The sequence below is a fragment of the Pyrgilauda ruficollis genome, unplaced genomic scaffold (assembly GCF_017590135.1).
Source record: "Pyrgilauda ruficollis isolate IOZ18807 unplaced genomic scaffold, ASM1759013v1 scaffold62, whole genome shotgun sequence".
NCBI lineage: Eukaryota > Metazoa > Chordata > Aves > Passeriformes > Passeridae > Pyrgilauda > Pyrgilauda ruficollis.
In genome coordinates, this window is record NW_024527933.1 from 3,099,483 (window position 1) to 3,113,324 (window position 13,842).

At 48.7% G+C, this 13,842-nt stretch overlaps 1 protein-coding gene across 3 annotated transcripts in view; it reads right to left on the reverse strand.

Annotated features, from left to right (window-relative positions):
- Positions 1-1,612: 1,612 nt before the first annotated feature.
- MAPKAP1 (MAPK associated protein 1) overlaps positions 1,613-13,842 on the reverse strand; it is a 78,162-nt gene continuing 65,932 nt past the window's right edge. For all 3 annotated transcript variants that reach the window (XM_041483934.1, XM_041483933.1, XM_041483932.1), the window contains 3 exons: positions 13,324-13,461; positions 3,897-3,994; positions 1,613-2,186 (listed from right to left, as the gene is read on the reverse strand). In XM_041483934.1, the coding sequence (XP_041339868.1) occupies positions 2,061-2,186; positions 3,897-3,994; positions 13,324-13,461 (362 nt within the window). In that variant the 3' untranslated portion in view covers positions 1,613-2,060. The remainder of the gene's footprint in view (positions 2,187-3,896; positions 3,995-13,323; positions 13,462-13,842) is intronic.

Here is a 13,842-nt window from a genome sequence, read left to right on the forward strand (position 1 = left end):
ATCTACAGCTACCGGGGAAGGACCAGCCCTGATGGCTCCGTGCTCAGCTGTGCTCACTCTGAGCCACGAGCGCTGATTTAACTCCTTCAGGAACGCTGGGCAGCAGAAATGCCTCTTCTGGGGCAGGGATGCTCAGCCCCTGGAATGCTGGACCTTTCCAGGACTGAGATACAAGCATTTTATTGTGGCATGTTAATTAAACGCCATTATGATGCACTTTGCAGGGTTTAAGGAAGGTTTCCCGTGGGCCATGTATCAAACTGAATCTGATCTTTGGAAGCAAATTTGCTTTTTATCTGTCAGTGACTCTTTTGGGGCAAATAAACTGACTTTGGGCTCCTCGTGCAGCCCTTGGAGCAGCCTCCAGCAGCAGCCTCAGTGTCCATCTCTGCCTGGGTCCCAGGACACCCACCCCAGCAGCAGGAAGGTGACTGATGGGAGGGTGTGAACACAGCTGCTCTGGCCAAGGGACTGTGCCACCAGTGTCACAGACAGCAGAGATGTGACTGGCTGAGGTTTTTAGGCTCTCCTGAGAGCAAACCTGCACATGCTGAATCCCTGCTGACAATAAATACATGTGAGGGGGTGGCAACAGCACTATGGCCATGGAAACAGGAGACTGCTGCAGTTTCTGTACCAAAGAGGCAATTTTTCAGTTCAGTTAAAAAGAATTGAAACTGGGTGGCCAAAGAACATTCACAGAGCAACTTTAATGTTAAATATTTCACAGAGTTGGTTAAAAGAGTCATTTACATCGAAGGGGCTTTTCCCGTTGTATCTGTGCTGCATTTGCACATAGAAAATATTTTAAAAATTACTAGAATACTACAAAATAGCGTTTCTCTTGTTTTGCAGACATCGTGGAAGACTGTACAGGGAGGCCTGGCCTCGGTGGCGCAGGGCCAAGCTTCTGGAATCCAGAACAGAAGCGCAAGAGGCGAGAGCCAGCCCTCCCCTGCCCAGGGCTCTCCCCACGCCGCGCTAAGGCTCAGGAAGTTTTCTCTGTACAAAAGCAAGGAGGGAGGCTGGCAGAGGGCGGGCAGTGCCCCAGCCCCGTGGGGCAGCAGGGCAGTTCTGTGACAGTGTGACCTGGAGAGAAGGAGGAAAGACACCTCTGGTGAATCCAACCAAACCGCGGTATGGGCGCCAGCAGCACTCCCGTGTTCCCTGATGGAGGAAGGGTGAACAAGGCCAAGGTAGTTACAAACCCCAGTACAAAGTAGGTCTTAATTTTTATTGTTAAAGAATAATATTGAGAGAAGGTGAAGGCATTTCTCAGTGCCCAGGGCAAGGTGCCCCAGTGGATGTGCCAGCCCCGGGGTGGCAGCAGCTCAGCATTCTCCTCTCCACCTCAAAGTGGGTTTCCAACCACTGTGCTGCCTTCAGCAAGGAACTCCCAATAAAGCATTTGCAAAGCTGAAAAGCACAGTTAAATAAAAATATTTTTGAACAAAACAAACACAACAGACTCGACTGTCTCAGTGCTCCCTCGCTCCCCTGCCATGGCTGCTGTTCCTGGCTCACGGATGCCTCCTGCACTTCAGCAACAGAAGTGAAACCATCTGGGACTGCAGCCTCCCCCCAAAAGAACTGTGCATCATATGGACCTTGAAAAAGATTACATCTGTTTATTAATAGTAAAAATGGATACATTTGTCCTACATTTTGTTTTTAGAAATTTGATCATGTCACAAGCAATACCTGCGTGTACGTGGGTGGATTACAGATGTATATAATTTATTTTAACCAGGCTGTGAAATAATATGTAATCACATCTCTTCTTGTGATTGTACATAATACAGTAATTAAATGATGCCAGTCTACGTCATTCTCTTATTTCTAATCAAAGGAACCTGAAGCGTAACAGTCTTCTTTCCGGCTGATATGGCTCTTTATTTCTGTCACAGGGGAGACTTCCCATCGCCGAGGAGGGATAATCTTCCAGCCGTGAGAGACGGGATAGTTCAGATTCCTGGCTGCCCTGCCCGCAGCAGGAGCAGCGTCCGGCCCCGCGCGGGCGCGCGGCTCCGAGCGGCGCGCAGGCTCCCGAGGTGCCAGCCTCACTGCTGCCCCGACTTCTTCTCCTTCTGGAAGCTGAAGCTTGTTCTCCTGCTCAGCTTTCTTTGTTTCTGAGCAAAATAATCTGCTCTGGCTGTGCTCGCTCGCGACTCTAGAATATAGTTAACCTGCAAGAGACGAGGTGGGGTCACTGTCGCAGCCCGGGGTGGGCACGGACCCCCAGCCCAGCCCCTGAGCAGGGCTCTGCTCCAGCTGCTCCCAGAAACCACGGCAGGATGATGGCAGAGAGAGCCCAGAGTGCCAGGAGAGCCCTGGGCTGCCCTCCTGCGTCCCACTGGGGTCACAAAAACCTCCGGGGAAGGCAGTGAGCAGTGCAGACCCCCCAGGGCTGGGACAGCCCAGTAACGAGCATCAATAAAGGACCTTATCAGCCCCAGTAAAAAGAATTCTTCCATTATGATGTTTGCATACTCAGCTAATCTCAGAGTTTCCCTGTGTTTTGGCACATTTTACTTGATGAAAGCATTTTAAAATGATATTTAACAAGCCTGCTACTCCCTAAATTTATTATCTCCAATGCTTTGTGATAATCTCAGAGATAATTTTAATGGAAGGTTAATGCAAGAATCAAAAAGATAAAAATGCCCTTTGGTCTGTCATTAGCTGGTTAATATGCTGTGGCTTAAAACTTGCACAATTTTATGCACTGTAGAGTGTTTCACTTTCATTGCATATTACAGCTTAAGGCATAAAAATATAGGGAATTTTCATGGTCAATAAAGTCTCAGTCCTTCTCACTTGATCATCTAAAAAGCCTAATTTGAAAAGTCTGATTTTTCTGCGCTCCCTAACACTGATGGAATTGAAAACAAACCAGTGACTTGTGCATGAAACCAAAGAACGTTCTGTATAAACAAACTGCAACTTGGGAAAAAAAGTACTGCTCAGTATTATTTCTCTCTTGAATATTCATGTTATTGACAGTAAAACTCTTTTTAGCCTTTGTTTATGACCAGGCTCGGATGGGTGGAAGTGTTCAAAACCCAAGGAGATGTGGCATGGGGGTACTTGGGCAAAGGTTGGACTTGATGACCTTGGAGGTCTTTTCCAGCCTTAATGATTCCATGATTCCATGATTCCAAGTGTTTGGGGTTGCAGTAGCTGATCTAAGATAAAGTGGGAACAGAAGAATTGGCCTAAGAGCTCACAGAACAGAAACCCCCTCAAACACACTGACCTCCTGTGTGATGAATAAAAGTTATTTTATCGCACGTCAGTTGTTCAACAATCCTCTAAACTCCGCCCAGCCAATAAAGGCAAACATAACAGATGGTTTGCCAAAATTACTGCTTTTGAATTTTGACTTGCTACGAAAGATGAACTCGTGGAAAATTCCATTTAATTTTTCAAGAGTGTAACAAAAATTTGTTCCCCAAAGCAAGGGAGTTTGTGTCTGTAGAGAGCCCCAAGGAAAGCAAACAGTCCTGAGAGAGGATCAGGGCAGGGACACCTGAGTGTGGGGCAGGAGCACCCAACCCTGCATGGCACAGGGCTGCTGACCACGTGTCCAGAGGGGGAAACCACCTGGACACAATAAAATGTGGCAGTTTCCTATAAAATTCCACGGAAAATGGTGTCTCTATTAACTAGAAAAAAGCACAAAAGGAAATGCTACGCACAGGCAGGCAGTGGCTGTGTGGCTGCTGGAAGGATGAATAAAACAACAGGCATGGAGCAGCCATCCTGGCAGGTTAAACACAGCCCAGTGGTCCTCAGGCACCGCACCCTCGTGTGTTTCCAGAGCCTCCTGAATACTCACATGTCTAACAAGTGGTAAAACACCAGGATTTTGGGTCACGTTAAAATTTAATACTCACCTTCAGTACAATTTCATTGACAGTAGCAGCACCTGATTCAAAGTAAAGGTGTTTGTAGTCATGATTGCTTAGATATGTAAGTTTAAATATTGCATGACCTGCAAAGATAAGAAAAAAACTGCTTAGAATATTCCTGTAAAGTTTGAGCAGAGCTCGTTGCCTGACAGAAGAAAACCACAGATGGTGATCTCAGCGTACCATCAGCACGACAGAAGGAAGCAATGAAATGCTGACAGGCTTCTCATGTCATTTCAATTTAAGGCAAGTGGTGGCTTACAGGAGCAGCTGAACTCCAGTCAATAAAGTTCCTTTTCCCATCACATCCCCACTGCAGGAAATGCAAAAATCCATCAAATGGCTGGTTAGCTCTGCTCGGCCACCACGGCGCTGCAGCCCAGGCACCGCGGCGGGGCCGCCCACGGGACGGTGGAGGAGGCTTGTACTCAACAGAAAATGGCAATTAATCCCAGAGCCACCCCTCCAAACCCTCCTCCCAAAACTCCAGGTTAGCCCAGCTGGCTGCTGGAGGCCACGGGGAGCAGCACCAAGCACAGGGCACCGAGGGACGCGGCCGCGCCGCCGCCAAACCCCAGCCCCGTCCCGCGGCTGGGATCGCCCTTCCCACGCCAAGGAAAAGCAAATTAAACTCAAAGTGTGACCTGCTGGCACCTTCCTGGCACTGCTCCAAACGGAGGTGCCACGTGCTGGCCCTGTGGCACACGGTGCTGGCCCGTGGCTGCCCTGGGACCCTCCGTGCCAGGAGGAAGGACTGAGACACAAAGGTCTGACGTGGAACACGAAGGAAGGCAAAATATCCTTCACTTGTATGGATGCTGATGGCTTCAAAATGAAAATTAAATGTATTCTATACATGATACTTTTCCAACGGTTTTCTAATTTATTCAGTTCAACAGCCAGAGTTAGCAATCCATAAAGTAACAGCCACATTACTGTAAATCCAGGTCTTTCCTGCAGGAAAGCTAATTGGAAATCTTATTTACATTATCTAATTCTCCAGATTTCCAAAAAGTGACTGATATATGCTCAGATTGGTGGCCAGGAAATTTGAGATGCAAGTATTTTATTGTGGCATGTTAATTAAACACCATTATGATGCACTAATCTGGAATATAAATTCTGTATTGAAAAATTGGCTAATAATAATAATAAAAACCCAACCCTTTAAATCATTTGACAAATGATGCCTCGGTGGTACTAAAAATGCGGAATTCCAAGCTGGGAGCTCATCAGCATGTTAATGCATGCAGCTTTGCCTGGAACACAGCATCTTAATGATTCCAAAAGTGCCAGTGCACCACTCCTGGGGATGGGACACAGCGCCGTGCTCCACCAGCTCCACCAGCTCCCACCATTCTGCAGGGACGTTGGACATTCCACTCTGCTTATCAGAAGTGAAACCGGCACGAAACAGGCTCAGAGGATCCCAAGGAGCTGCTGCATTTTGGGTTTTGGAAAGTCACTGGGTAATTCCTGCTGTGGATCAAGACCAGGTGTCACCTCGTGTCCCTCGGCACTGCCCTGCCCAGGGCAGCACTGCCAAGGCAGTGTTCCTGCTGCCACGGGCACAGAGGCTGCTCTGAGCCTGCCCAACGGGGCACTGGCCAAGAGGGGCTCCTGCAGGAGAGCCGGGGACGCGGCACCGATGGCAAAGGCACAGAGCCCCTCCTGTGGGACTGGTGACTCCTGGAAAGGAGCCCCTCCTGTGGGACTGGTGACTCCGTGGAAAGGAGCCCCTCCTGTGGGACTGGTGACTCCTGGAAAGGAGCCCCTCCTGTGGGACTGGTGACTCCGTGGAAAGGAGCCAAGAAGACTTTTCCTTAGAAAGCCCCATTACAGCATCATGTTTATGGGCTCCAAGTCCACAACACGCTACTTACAGCGTGAAATATGAGCGCACTGAAATCCTAACTGGCACTTTGCTCTGCTACTCTTCTAGCCAGATGGAATTTATGAATTGTGAGATTGATTTCCATTTCCAAGAGTGCTTAAATATGTGATGTACCTCTTTCCAATAGAGCACCACCCCTGACAATTCTGAGATCAATAGGAGCTTCCATGGTTTGATGTTTCCGTGTGAGGATCCGGTAACACACAGCAGCAGCTCGAGGGCTCCTGCTGCACGTCAGGGGGGACTTAAAGCAAATGCAGGCACTGCACAAGCAGCTGCTCCCATCACCCCACACCAACAGTGGTGGGTGTTCGCAGGGAACCTCAGTGCCCCGCAATCAGGATTAATCAGCTGCACAACAACAGAAAATCCACGTTATTCCTGATGACGTTTGTCTGCTGAAACAGTTATGGAAAGCAAAGGGAAGGACAGGAACTCAGCTGTTACCAGCAGCTTTTGTCACGGGGCAGGTGCAGCCCACGCTGAGCTCAGCACAGCCAAGGGGTCCCGTGCCAATGGCCCTGGTGCCCCCTGAGCCCCCAGCCGTGCCCCACAGCCCCACAGCAGAGCAGCATCTCCTCCTGCTGCCCCTTGGCCCCAGCTCAGAGCGCTGATAAATCTTCCCCAGCCCAACACTAATGGGTTCCTGTGTGGTTACTCCTGGAGAGGAGCCTACAGACGGAAGGGCAGGATGCTAATTCACTGGGAATTCACCAAGGAGAGCTCATTTACTCCTTCAGCACCGCGTCTCACGTTCAGCTGCTCAGCCCATCTCCTGATTTTTAGCACCACTGCACCGCCAACGAGGCGAGGGAAGAGGCCCTGCAGCGCCGCAGCTCCGGCTCCGCTCGCCCTTCCCGGGGCTGCTGGAGCTCCTCGAGCAGCCTCCACCCTGCACATCAGCCCCAGAGCTACACACAGCCCTGAGAAATCCTGGGCAATTACAGCTCCACCACCACCGGCCATAATGTGCTTGTGCAGGCAACAGTAAATCTTGTGCTAATTCCTGCTTGGATCTTGGGAAAACGTCCAAGCCCTTGGTGGGCCCCACACTGCACCTGACACAGGTAGAAAAATAATCACTCTAATCTAAGCACTAAACTTGTTTTATCAAAGTCCAAAAGATACATTTTTTTTTGCCTGGAAAACAAGGATATGAATTTGCACAAGAAAAGATAATTTTTTTTACTGAATCTGCCAAGACTAGAAAGTTCTTCTTCTTTCCCTCCCACCCTGCAATTCAGCCCTTACCCAAACCCTCTCTTTGCCAACTCTCTAAACAGAACAGAATTAAATCACTAATTAGATGGAGGATGAAAAGAATATTCATGAATTGGACAAAGCAGAAAACAAACAAACACTAGAAATGCAAATTTATGTTAATTTTTCAATATACCTTGATGATTGCTTTGTCATTACAGGGCCATAAGGCAGAAGTCAACAATTAAGAGTTATTAGTGGAATAAATAGCTGGAGAAGGACTCTCTGAAGAACAAAGCACTTATGGACATCGTTTGACATCACTGAGTCTCACTGCTTCAGAAACTGTGACCTCCACAGGCTCACACCCTGAAATCTCTTCTCATGGGCCCAGAAAGGATGCAGAAGGATCAGAAATACACCAGTAAAAGGCAAGGAATGAGGATAGTAAAGTGTGCATCAGCAATACTTTTGTACAAAGACAATTTGTACATTTCCTCCAGCCCCTGCAGGAGCTGGGGGAGCCTGTGCCCAAAGCACTGGGGAGGGGCTCAGCTGTCTGAAATCCACGGGTGATACCCCAGAAATGATGCTGTGAGCCTGGAGAAAGGCCTGAAGGGCCTACAAAGCTGCAAGAGCTGTGTAGGGTTAAAAAACATCCAACCCCTTTCCTGACACCCTCTGGTAACAAAAAAGCACAGGGGAGGTCAGGAGTTGCAGCCGCAGTTGGGTTATGCAGATGTGGCACTGAGCTCAGGACCCGAGTGTCCAGGTGGGGTCAATCCCATTTCATGCAAGGGACATTTATCCAGAGGTACATAAGTCAGAGACAGGGAGGGCAGTCAGCTCTCTGGGGACACACAGAACAGGGATGTGGACCTGAGTATCCAGGTGGGGTCAATCCCATTTCATGCAAGGGACATTTATCCAGAGGTACATAAGTCAGAGGCAGGGAGGGCAGTCAGTTCTGGGTGAAATCCTCACCCCACTGGTGCCACAGGAGTCACTGATGGTTCGGGCTGCCCACCATGAACCCAGGGTGGATCTCCTCAAAGCAGGGCACCACTTAAGTGAGAAGAAATGAAAAGACTGTTAAGGAAAAAAAATAGCAGCTGTGGTCCAGCTTGCCTGCCCCATTCTCCCAGGCAGCAGCATATTCCATGATCTCTTTTCCTCCAGCCCTTTATGTTCCACTGTAGGCTCACTACTCACATTGCTATTAGAGGGTGACGTGGGTCCAGATGTCCTGAAAACAGAGCTGCAATTAAAGTGCAGCACACACCCACTTTTGTGTCAAACTGTGGTAACTATTCACACATCTGGATTATTTTCCCTCAAAGCCTTCTGTTTCTTTAAATTATTATCAGCGGCAGAATGCTAATAAAGATTTTTGCAAAAATGCTGAAAACTGAGGTGCAACTCGGGGTTGCCCAAAACCTCTTTAATAGCAACCTTGTTTGGGGAAAAAAGATAAATAAATCAAAATGCAGTGTTTCCACATGGCAATGGGCTCCTCCACTGCGTCTGCACCTCATCAATCACGCATTGTCTGCCGGAGAGGCGAGCCTTGTAAATGTCACATCCACTCAGGCCCGAGGAGAGGCGAATCAAAATGCAGCGAGGAGTTTTAATTGGATAGTGTAATTAAACTAAAAAACCCCAGCAGAGTAGCTTTGACAGGATAGATGAAGACCCCTTTTAATAGGGCTACAAAACAGATTTGTTAAAAGGATGAGGCAATGCGCGCTCCTGATTGCGCTCAGGAGAACTTTTACGAGCGGCTGTTGGAGGGGCCGCAGTTAATCAGCACAGAGCGCTGCAGTGCCCGGCTGCTCCTGCCCTGCCAGGGCCAGGGGACCCCTCGCTGCCAGCCCCTCTCTGCAGGGACACGTCCTGCTGAGTGCTGCCCTGGCACCGGGGCACACGGAGCCAGCTGTGCCCGCGGCCGTCCCGCGGCACCCCCGCCTGCTCAGCGTGCCCACGGCTGGCCTCTGCCCTTCTGCTCCACACCTGGGTGTTCCTTTCACTCCGAGCCTGAAGTTTGGGAAGGTTTTGTCTGCTTGAACCCGTTTTTTACCTTCTGGTCAGAACCTGTGAATAGGAATTTTACTGTTACTGCTTCCTCCGCTGCGGGAGCAGGGACATCAGGAACCATGGTATCATGATATTTGGTGCACACGCTGCCTCTGCTCTGGCCCCACTGCAGGCTCTCAGCAAAGCTGCATCAGCTCTGTTTGAGCCCCCAGAGAAGCAGGAACCCAACGCTTCCTGGGTATTTTCAGCCCTTCCACAACCCAACAACAAATTCATTAAATTAGTGCTACCCAATGTGCATAATCGGGACGAACTGGACACTGAATTAAAACATCAAATACCTTTAGCTTTAAATGAAAACTACATAAAGGGGGCTCAGGCATCGCTCTGGCCATCACTTGCAGCCAGGGTGAACACTGCTGGAAAAGCTATTTTCGTGCAGATGTGGAATTCAATGGGAAAGACTGACTCGTGTAGCAACATCAATCAAAACGTCGGCTGGGCTGGCAGCTCTCGACAGTAAGGCAGGTTCAAAGGTCACGGGATAAAGAAAAAGCCAAGCTCTGGTTCAGCTCTAATATCTCCTCGCTGGAAGTCTCACCGAGGTACCTGCCCCCCTTCTGCACTCGCAGCTTTCATTAATCTTCTTGCCATCTTTTTTAACTAGTCATGCAGAACCGCTCGATAGCGAGACATATAATGGGGAGGCCCTGTGCCTATTACCAGGTTAACACTCTGTTAAGCCCCAGTGCAACAATGGAATCAGAATTTAAAGGAAATCTTCAGCTGCAGGGTGCAAAGCGGGCAATTAAATTACAAACTGAAGTTACCCATGTACTCCATGACCTAGGGAACACCTTTGTTTAGACTTACCTTCATACCGAGGGTATTTTGACAAAGCAACTGAGATGTCTCTGCTTCATGAAAACAAACGAAAAAAAAAAGCAGATAAAGGATCACAGAGAATGTGGCTTCAGTGTTTCAAGTAAATTATCGAATAAATCCAATTTCTGCAGCGCCTGTAAAGCACAGCTGCCTGGGAGAGCCCTGGGCAGGCTCTGGTCAGGTGTGGTGGCACAGGGGGCTGCCCCAGGCTCTGCTTTCCTTGCCCAGCTTGGCCGTGCCTGGCAGCCCTGGGCATCCACCAGGGCCACAGAGCACTGCACATGGGCAGTGGGCTGTGACACTGAAGTTTCTCCCCTGTCCAAGTAATGTAAGAGACATTACCAGAATCAGATTTCCTTTAAATTACACTATTGCAAAGGGATATAATTGTATTAAACGTATTATGCTGCTTCCTTAAGACTTTATATTATGTACACTTAATTGAGATACAAAGCTCTTTTCAGCTATAAAAATGACAACTACTTTATTAAGGCTTAAATCTTATTTCTCCATGATAGGATGCTTCCTTTCAAGACTCAAAACATTCAGAATCTCTCGTGATAATCAGGCTGAACCTGATTTAAAGAAGATGTTTGTGCCCAGTGTTGTCAGGTTCTAATGGCATCGAAGCAAGCCAGCAGGGCCATTAACTCTCCCCTCAGTCTAAATCCAGGGAGTCTGATTTAATTTACAAATAAAACTTCAAATTCTGACCAAGGGCTACTACAAGGGCAAGCAAAAATCATCAGCCATGCCTGCCTACAATCCCCCCACTAACGGCAAATGAGATGCCACAGCTTTCTGTTTTCATTTTCTGCCCTCACCGCAGGCAGCTCTGAGTTCTGTGAGCTCTCAGCACAGGAAAACTCAGCCTGTCCAGAGCAGCTCCGAGCTGCCCATCAATATCCCCATGTCAGCTCTGAAGCTGCCGAGTCCTTTCACACACACAGGTGCCACCGCAGCCTCTGTGCAGGACCCAGGGAGCAAAGAACAGAGCCCCAGAGTCCCGCGGCACCCCCGTGCTGGCCAGCACCAGCCTCCACTCCCAACGCCCCCTGCCCTGAATTAAAGCAGCAGCTGGTCCAAACCTTCACCTCTGCAGAGTCACAAGAGCAGAGCCCAGCCAGCAGAGCCCAGCCCAGCAGAGCCCAGCCCAGCCCAGCCCAGCAGAGCCCAGCCCAGCCCAGCAGAGCCCAGCCCAGCCCAGCCCTGCAGAGCTCAGCCCTGCAGAGCCCAGCAGACCCCAGCCCAGCCCAGCCCAGCCCAGCAGACCCCAGCCCAGCAGAGCAGAACCCAGCCCAGCAGAGCCCAGCCCAGGAGAGCCCAGCCCAGCAGAGCCCAGCCCAGCTGGTTCTAACCCCACTGAGGTGCCCAGGAAGGGAAGGCAGCCCCAAACCCAGAGCCCAGCACAACGGGACAAGCACGAGCACTTCTGAAAGAGGAGATGGAGCAGGTTTGTGTAACAAGAGATAAAAACATGAAAACAAAATATATTGCAGAACTCAAAGACCTTATCTGTACTCAGCCTCTCTTTGCAATAATTCATTCAAGAAAGATCCGGGAATAATTTTTGATGTAAACTCTGCTACAAACATACATCACCGTGCTGATAAAAATCACAGACAAAACTTGTGAAATACAGTGAGTTTCATTCCTTTATGCTACTAAAATAACTTTTTTCCATTTAAAATTCAAGAGATACTGATCTGCTGTTCAGTTCCCCAAAATGCATCATTCTGAGATGTCACACTAAAAGTCTTTTCTGCTGGCCTAAAATAATGACTTTTGGAACATCTTTAGTGAGTTGGGAAAAGGTCAGCAGTTTCAGGAGGAAGTATTTTCTCCTTTTGGAACTGTGCTGAACCATTATTTAGTAGGAGAAGTTTAAGATGCTCCCACAGAAATGAGCAAACAAGCCCCTCAGTGCTGTCGTGGTTGCAGGCTGTCAGTGTCCTCTCCAAAGCCACCCTGACTCCTCACTCAGGGGTCCCCAAGTGCAGGTACTGCCCTCCTGCACCTGGGCTCTCTCTGGGGCTTGGAACTCCTGGGTTGGCAGGATTTGGGTACAAACACAATTCCAGAGCAGCAGGTGCTGCTGGAGAGCCCCATCCTGGTGTGCAGGGACTGTGCCCTGGTGTGCTGACAGCAGTGGAAACCCCAGCTTTCAACTGGACCCTTCAAACACAGCCTTTTTTGGGGGCACCATTTTATCCCCTCAATGTCTGCATTTGCAGAAATGTGGATACAAAGCAGAGGTGTGACAGGATTCACCACAGCACAAACTGCCCCTTGCACTGTACACAAAATCCTCACGTGTTTCAGACTGCCAGGTCACTGGGGAAGCTTCTCCTTGGGATTGTGCCTACCCAAGGACCATGAAATCTTGATGGAGAGACAGAAAAGGAAGACAATGACTAAACCAAGAACATGGAGTAGGAAGAGGTAATGAAGGGGAGAAGGATATAGTTCAATAATTACTGATAAAATCTGTGGCAGCCATAAATTTACTCTTCCAAGAGAATTCAACAGATCATTACCTCTGTAAATATGTATCACATAATTCTCCCTCTCTGTCACCTTGCAGATAAGTACTTAATACCAGCATCTCACTACCCTGCAGAGGCACAAGTGCAATAAAATCCATCTGAGCTTTTGAACTGCAGCCACTTTTTGACAGTAGACGGTTCCATTTTGGCCCCACTGGGAACCATTGCCCAATTCTCCCAGGGCCCATCCTGTGCTTTTTAGAACAACTTTTCCAGAGACTCTCATTCCTCTACTGACACAACAAGCAGAAGCCCTTGCTTTTGGAGTTGCACTCCTCAGAGCCAGCTCTGACCTCGGGGCAATGGCTGAGCTGGCATGTCCAGCCTGTCCCCAGCCCTGGCTGTCACTGCTGTCCTGGCCTGGTCACCACCACAGAACAGCATGCCCAGAGTGGCACCTTCACTCCCAGAGGCCCTGCAGCCATGGCTGGGGCAAATCCACACTGAGCTGACACTTACTGCATGTCCAAGATCTTCAGTTGCACCAAAGACATTTAAAACCAGTCTGAAAGTGAAAAAGTGCCCAAAAATTGCAATTATGTTGAAACATGGATTTGCTGGCTGTGCTGCAGGGCTGGGGACAGCTGGGCAGAGCCAGTGTTCCCTTGGTGTCACAGTGGGCAAGAAACACTGAGTGATGCCATTAGCTGAGAGCAGCACCAGAGGACACTCGTAAAATGTGTGTCTGTTTATGCTGTGTTCTCTACAACAGAACTGAGTCAGATTAAAAACATCCTGTAATGAAAAAAACACACCTATAGAAAGAAAAGGACATGGTAGCAATAATTCTTTGGACATGGAGCACATCCAGGGAGGCAGAGAAGAGAGAACATAAATAAAAAGGACTACTCACTTGGGCTTTTTTCTTCCGCAAGGTCACAGGCACAGAGGAGTTCAGAATCGATTGAAATGGGTTTCTGCTTAATCCAAAACTTAGTGCTGGCCTTCTGATTAGTAACAGGGTCTATCTCTACCTTGTCTCCAGAAATACCTGAGATGAGAAAGAATAGAGAGCCACAAGAGTGATCTGTTTAACCGATTTCATATCAGCCGTTTGACACACTTTATAAATCTTAAATGGGCTGAAGGTATATTGCCCTTCTGGGCTTTCTGAAAGCACGGGAGCTTTTGAAACCAGAAGCAAATGGTTATCAAACTGCATTGATAATCTGCATTTTATTCTCCTGCACAAGCATACCAAAAGAAAGAAATATCACAGAGAAGATTCTCCTAAACGCATACAGAGCTCTTCTGGAAGCAGCAGCTACACGAGCTGGGAGATTTATAGGAGATAGTGCTGGTTTTGCAGTCACCACTGCTCTGTGTAACAGACACTATCACCACCCACCCCACTCCATCTGCTGTACAGCAG